This window comes from Pocillopora verrucosa, chromosome 14 (assembly GCF_036669915.1).
Source record: "Pocillopora verrucosa isolate sample1 chromosome 14, ASM3666991v2, whole genome shotgun sequence".
In the NCBI taxonomy this organism is placed as follows: domain Eukaryota; kingdom Metazoa; phylum Cnidaria; class Anthozoa; order Scleractinia; family Pocilloporidae; genus Pocillopora; species Pocillopora verrucosa.
The window spans coordinates 715,216-721,999 of record NC_089325.1 but is presented as its reverse complement, the minus strand read 5'-3'; the positions used below and the strand labels follow the sequence as shown (position 1 = coordinate 721,999).

At 38.4% G+C, this 6,784-nt stretch overlaps 1 protein-coding gene across 1 annotated transcript; it reads left to right on the top strand.

Annotated features, from left to right (window-relative positions):
- Positions 1 to 2,879: 2,879 nt before the first annotated feature.
- On the top strand, positions 2,880 to 5,183 carry LOC131785720 (uncharacterized). Its single transcript, XM_059102656.2, has 3 exons — positions 2,880 to 2,944; positions 3,455 to 3,642; positions 4,316 to 5,183. The coding sequence occupies exons 2-3, from the start codon at positions 3,488 to 3,490 to the stop codon at positions 4,599 to 4,601; spliced, it is 441 nt and encodes a 146-aa protein (XP_058958639.2). The 5' UTR covers positions 2,880 to 2,944; positions 3,455 to 3,487; the 3' UTR covers positions 4,602 to 5,183.
- The last annotated feature ends 1,601 nt before the right edge of the window (positions 5,184 to 6,784 follow it).

Sequence of the window (6,784 nt, the reverse complement as noted above, 5' to 3'; positions counted from 1 at the left end):
TATAGGACTTTTAGACACTGTTCGCAAAACCTTGAGGCAGTCAAATGGAAGATAGTTTAGAAAGCTACCTTTTTACCACGGCAAAAAAAAAAAGTTTTTAAATGTGCCGATGGAAAGGATCGTGGCACAAGTCAAAAAAGAGGGGAAAAGAAAGTTCTTCACTTAGCAAGGTACAAGGTTTCGAAAAACTGTGTGGCTTTCAAAAATATCCATAGTTGCAAGGTGATAGAAAAGGAAACTTCTCGCTCCTTTTGATCCTTATGCTGTATTTTCCTTAACGAGTCACATCTAAACCAATCAAACATCGAGATATTATCAGCAGAGTAGGAATAGACCTAGATTAAACACTTTTCAGCCGAACAATAAATGAAGCTGAGTAGACAGGAAAACAAAATAAGTGCATGAAAACATTTTCAGTAAGTCGAAATCCGACAACAAGTCTTATCTTACGAGATTTGAGCTGCAAAACCCTTCTCAGCCAAAACCCTTCAGAGATCTGAGTTGAGTTGAATTATGAAGTAGGCTTATCCTTTGGTATATGAAGTTTAGAAAAGAGTGATGTAGGGACTCAAAATGCAAATTTCGGGGCGCTTGCACGGCACCAGGTGTCTGGGGAGAGCCAGCATCTTATCATAGACGGCTGATCGATTGTTGAGTAGGTTGAATCAATTTGGGACGAGTTTTTGAGGCGATGACGGCTCAACTCTGATTCTTGGAATCAAAGGATCATCTGCTTCTTAGTACACTCATTGTGCAATCACTGCATATATAATCAAATATAGTACATTCTGCCATAGTTAGTTGAGGGGACCCCCTCTACTAACTATGATTCTGCGCAATATGTCTACGAGTTGATCGTGGTATCATTTGGATCACTTTTCCCTTTCTTCGCGTCGACGCACTAATCATCATTTTTTTTTTCGTGCCTCAACTATAACCGCAATGTTGGTTTGTATTTTAATCGACTCTTGTACGGAGGTTTGCGTATATTAGAAAGATTCCGAGTCGAGGGTGTCTGCAATATAATCTTGCTTAAAAACGCTTTAAGTGCTAGAAATCGTTGTTGGCCTAAAGCCATACCTGTATACAATGTGAAGAGGTAGAATTTAGAAGCCAACTCTTCAATAAAAAATAAATTCGAGAGTAGAGTATAATTTATAATTCTTTATTATCGTAACTTACATAAATTGTTTTGTACCATGCCATGTTTGAATAAAATAAATGGCCACAAGAGAAAGTTATGGCTCCGAGAGGGTGGTTTCTGTGTCAGCGCTTTCGATATGTCAATTTCTCCTCAGTTATCTGTGGATAGTCTCTTTCGAAGAAGTCTTCTTCGTAAGAGGTTTTCATAAATGCAAACCTTTAGTTTATGTATGATCTTCTTAGTTAAAGCAATATAGCAAAAGACTATGTGGAGATGAGTTTTGTAGATAAAAAGAAGTCTTTGATATAGAAAGTATACAAAACGTTGACTTCATGGGTGGCAGAAGACTGAAGTTTACTTTAGTGAAATTATCACTTGTCAGCTAACATCCTGACTACAGCTGTCTGAACTCTTATTTTCTTTTGGTTATCGTCAATGGTACACAACATCCCATCCTACTTAGGAACTGTTTTTGGATATCCCGTCAGAAGGGACAGTGGATTATGCAATTTCGTAAAGTAACGATCTTACATAGGAGCTAAAAAAGTATGGAAAAAAGACAGCGACTCCTAGTTCTCTTATTCTAACGTATGGTTACATTAAAATATAAAGCAATTCTGCGTTCTTGGACTTCACATGGCCATCAACGCGGTTGACCTGAGTACGAGGTTTAAGACGTCAGCATTACCCGTGTTAATCTCTTCCCGGCGTTAATCGTTATTGATCTGATATGATTGATAGGGTGGATGGTTCCTTTTTCTTCCAAGATTGCAATTACTTTTAATTAGGGAAAAGATTCCAAAGGAAATTGAGATTAATAACTGAATCATATTTGCGGACTATTCTGTGGAAATTGGGAATAGGCACTAGAAATATTATGACAGAGAGGCTGTATAATCAAGAACTTAGTTAAGAACATATGATAGAGCAAGATGTCAGAATATATATGAGCGATTAAAGACTCAACATCGAACACATCCAAAGGTGATTCAATCCTGCATTTAGTGATATATTTATTCATTTCTACTAAACACTGTGTTATTGTCTTTTCAGCTTCAAACCAGCCTTATTTATTTTTAATATCAACTGACGCTCGTCACTTTAATATGATTCCGGAGCAGAGAGCAAATACATTTTGAAGGGCACGTATGTTTCATCAATGGGTTTGTTGAGAATGGCGAAAACTAAGAAAAATTAATTAGAAAAGGTGGTTGTTGCAGTGATCAAAATAGGCTTTAAAAAGAGGCTTAGAAACTCGATATGTGTAGTCTGAAACCAACTTTTTTAAAGATGGGCGACTATCCCCAGGAGACCCCGTGAACCTTTCGCAGTTAAAAAGAAAAGAATGTCCGAAATGACAGAGATAGATTGGCGTTTTGTCGTTGTTGACAAGACAAGAAAATGTCAACTGACCCTGAAATATGTGACGCGACCACTGATACACTGTACTACCGTCTTGTTGATGTATACTAACAAAAAGAAACTTTATGCGAATCGCATAAGATCATGCTTTGGCTTCCCCGCCCTCAGATTATGTTTACCAGCTGAGAATTTGAGTGAACCAGATCTTACTTTGAACATGAATTTCAGCCTGTCATTATTAAATTCTCGCAACTGACATTCATGCAATGGGACCTACAGAAATATTTGCCCTGATTGGTCAGACTCAAGGACGCGTTTTCAGGGAGGATTTCCACTTCCAGGCAACCGAAGCCTTAGTTAATAAATGGTTACTGTAATTATTCGATAAAGAAATTCCTCTTCGTAGCTCTGGCTTTTGCAAGCGTTATCTAAAGCAAGGTTTGTTAGACTTATCTTCTCGTGAAAATCATGGTACAGTTCTGCAGTAGTTTACCACTCAAAATCCAAGCTCGCTTTTGAGTTACGATCCCCCGTGCGAATATCGCAATTTCATTCTTTTGATTTCACTGATTACCTGTGTTGTTTGTTTATATGTGTTTTAGTTTGAATATGTGAAACACAGATTTATATTCTTCTTCAGCATTTAATTCCGTCTGCACGACGCTGTAACTGCAATATGATGCTTCTACATATATAAGCCTTTTGCAGCTACCTGACTGCAAGAGAACTGGTTGTAGAGGAACCGCATATACAGTGTGTGACGAACTCGTTTGCCTTCAACTCGTGATTTAAATACTTCTGTCGTTGTTCCTCGACATAATGCGTGGGTTATTACCTGCTGGTAAACCCCAAGAAAGTGCAATCTCTCGGTTAGATAATCAATCAATTCTTAGAACTTACCTTCTACATTTTATTCAACATTTTTCATGTTTTGTTCCTTTCCATTAGCTATATAAAGAGATCAAAAAAGCTCTCTGTCAAATGGGTGACGTTCATTGCTTGTTGGTGATGATCCTTGTCCTGTATTTTCCCTTACGTGTTAAAACTGGTGCCTTAAAGAATGGCGATATAAGCAGTGATGTTACAACCAAGAAAACCGATCCTTTCAAGGCCGTAGATATGATCAACTTATTCAGGTGAAGTGCACTCTGTAGTGTATACTCAAATTTGAAAAAGATTTTGATGTTTATTTTTCTTGTTATTCCTCATTTGGAAAAAGGTTAAATTACTTCAAGTTGGTTCGTTCAGGTTTAGAACTTCTTATTTCATATCTAACTAAATGGTTATCTCCAACGATGACCAAGAACTGGGACGGCTAAAGTACTAAGAATATTTGTTGACTTCAAAGTTCAGAAGGCCGTAATAATAAAAACCGTGTAAATAATATTTTTCTATGTCGTGAATTGTCCGAATTATTCTCAGTATTCGAGGGTTTTCACGGTTGAGAAGATTTTCCCGCAAAACGTTAATGCATGGGCGAGAACAAAATTCTCAGACCAAACAAGAACAATTTCCACGAATGAAAGATATCTCAACCCAAAGAAAACGATTCGGCTCCAGAAAAAACACTCCAATCGATGCATACATGTATTACTTTCCAAGTTTTCAAATTCACGTTATGCTGCACTGACATAGGAATGCCAATGAAATCTAGGTTAATTTAAAATTGCAATACTTTTCACCGTTTATTGACTGCTTTGTTTAACTGATGAAATTTCCTGAATATTTAAGTCCTTTCCTCTCATCGGTTTGTCTCGCTTTTAGTGTTTATGCTAAGTATACATTCATCTCTGTTTTACTCTTGTATAGATCTTCGAACTTCCCCGAAAGGAGAAAATTAATACAAAGAAAAGCAAAAAAGAAATTTGCCAAAACTCTCAGAAGGAACGATAGCACAGATTGTTCGAGCGAAACCGAAAGTTCGGACTACTCCGACAACAATTTCGAAACTTCGGAATACGTCGACGATGTTTACGACAATCGATTCAATTCGGATGGTTCAGATGACCCCAAAAAGTCTGGAGGATCGGGCACGGAGTCTGAGAGGTGCTGTAATGGATATCCGTATTATGATCCAAACGACTCGGATTACTAAGAGAGACAACACGTTTTGTGTCTTATTAACGCTATCATTTTTTTTTTTCATACGACAGAAATCTTGTTCCTTTGTTTTGCGTCAGTGTGTTTATCTAACCCTTAAAAAATTAGCTTTGATCTACACGCTTCAGTTACACGATTAAATTTTGGCGCCTCCTATGAAGCGATCTTTTGCTCTTGGTCTTTGTAGGTGGAAGATTGTTGGTTGTGTAGGGATTAATAAACATGTCACGACAATATCTAGATCTGGCTGAGGTTGTTTTTGTTTCTAAGCTCTTTTTTCCCGTTTTTATAAACAAATGAAATATGGGCTGTTGCGAGGGGATCGAATCTCTTGTAACATCCCTTTTATTCAAATTACGTATCATAAACCATATATACTTGAAAATTCAAAGGCTCTATTTCACTATTTTTATTATTGTTATTGAGTTAGGGGCTAAAAAATAAACTAACAAGAGCTCCGCTTTTAGGCTCGGCTATATTAGTAGTATTGGTAGTAGTAGTAGTAGTAGTAGTAGTAGTAGTAGTAGTAGCAGTAGCAGCAGCAGCAGCAGCAGCAGGAGCAGCAGCAGTAATAGTGCTATTGTTCTCGTTTTCCTTGTTGTTTTGTTTCTTCGAAGTAAAATATTATTTCATTCTGAGAGGGAAAAATTTATTGTGGGAAATTCTGGATCAGTTGGGCTGCGCACCGGACACAGTCCAAAACCCATCCTTCTGTACCGAAAAATGATGATTCTGACCACTACATTAAGGAGGGAACTTGATTGACGTGGCTTTTTATCCGATACACCTTTAATGTTTGGCCAACTACCGACTTAGTCCTGGCAAGCAGTTTACTCACGTAATTCGAATTCACCAAAGCAGTATTTTCTGGCGTAGGAAATGGTGGTTTGATAATCTGTGTGCAAAATTGGCTTATAGTCGACCCCGACCTCGAACTGCATAATCGGATCAGTGAAAACGTTGACTAATCAACTGGAAAGTACAAGCCAACTTTCTTTTTCTTGCTCACAAGACCCTCACAAGTACTTCCGTCCGAAAACGGATAGCCTTCGAAGCTAATGGCTTCTTTTGGATCGCCTTCGAAGAGGGTGGTTTTTTTAAATAGTCTTCGACGTTATTATTCCGCCCCAGGGCCCTCGCGGCTTTATTACTTATTTTCTAAGCTTTAATGCGATAAATGCCTCGAGGCGTACCCAAAACCACCAGATAAGCATGTTACGGAACGGGAAAATAAAATATCAATTCACAGATAAAGTGTGACAGAAGGGTTCCATTTGATAACACTTATAAAGGAAAGTACGATTGGGGCTATTGACAGATTTAGATTGACGCGAGCAAGCATGGAGTGCCACACTCCTTGCAGACCTCCAAGCAGCTCGCTTTGTTCAAGACCTCATACTTTTTCGCAGCTGATGACATACTCGTGCCGCAGCGCTAAAAATGAGAACCTGCCTCTTGGCTAGACGCTGGACACCCAACCTGCTTAGCCATCTCGTCCTTTTCCCCATGGCACAGGCCTGAGCTGAGCGGAGGTCACGCGAGTGCAAACGGCCAGTGATGCTGAAAAAATAGATCATACCGATAAAAAAAAAAACAAAACAAAACAAAACAAAACAAAAAACAACCAAAAAAACCCCGACGGCTAAGTTAGAGTATCACACAATGCTGCAAATCGGCTGAGGACAACTAAAGACCTTTGAGAAGAAGTAATATTTTTGGTCATTTCTTTACAACGCGAATATTTTCCGTTACTTCGACTTTGGTTAAGCTGTCTGTGATTAAAGCGTTTTTCGATCTCACACAGCAGAAACAAAACGAGGTTTTGCTTCTCTGACTCAAAGTTGGTCGTTTTTACCTACTAAACGCTATAAAAGCACTCGAAATGCCGCTTTTATTAAATAAGAGATTAAGTGATGAGTTGCAATACCAGCAGATTTCAGAGGGTTGCAGAAGTCGCGGTCGCTCCAATATCGTAAGGAGGAAAACATACCAGAAATCATTTTTATTAATGAAACAGGCGTTCACAGCTGGTAGCGAAATGAGTCGGTTGGGCAAAACAAAGAAGGATCGACGAAAGACTGGAGTCGAGTAAAACGGTTTTATTTATATTTACCTTCAAAATACCGTTATGTGATTGGTTGACGCACCTTTGAGCGTCAATCAACCAAATTCAAACTT

Excerpts from the sequence above, each read along its gene's own strand:
- LOC131785720 (XM_059102656.2), top strand. The coding sequence starts at position 3,488 with ATGGGTGACGTTCATTGCTTGTTGGTGATGATCCTTGTCCTGTATTTT. Across the intron at positions 3,643-4,315 it reads GATATGATCAACTTATTCAG|ATCTTCGAACTTCCCCGAAA; the intron begins GTGAAGTGCACT and ends ACTCTTGTATAG.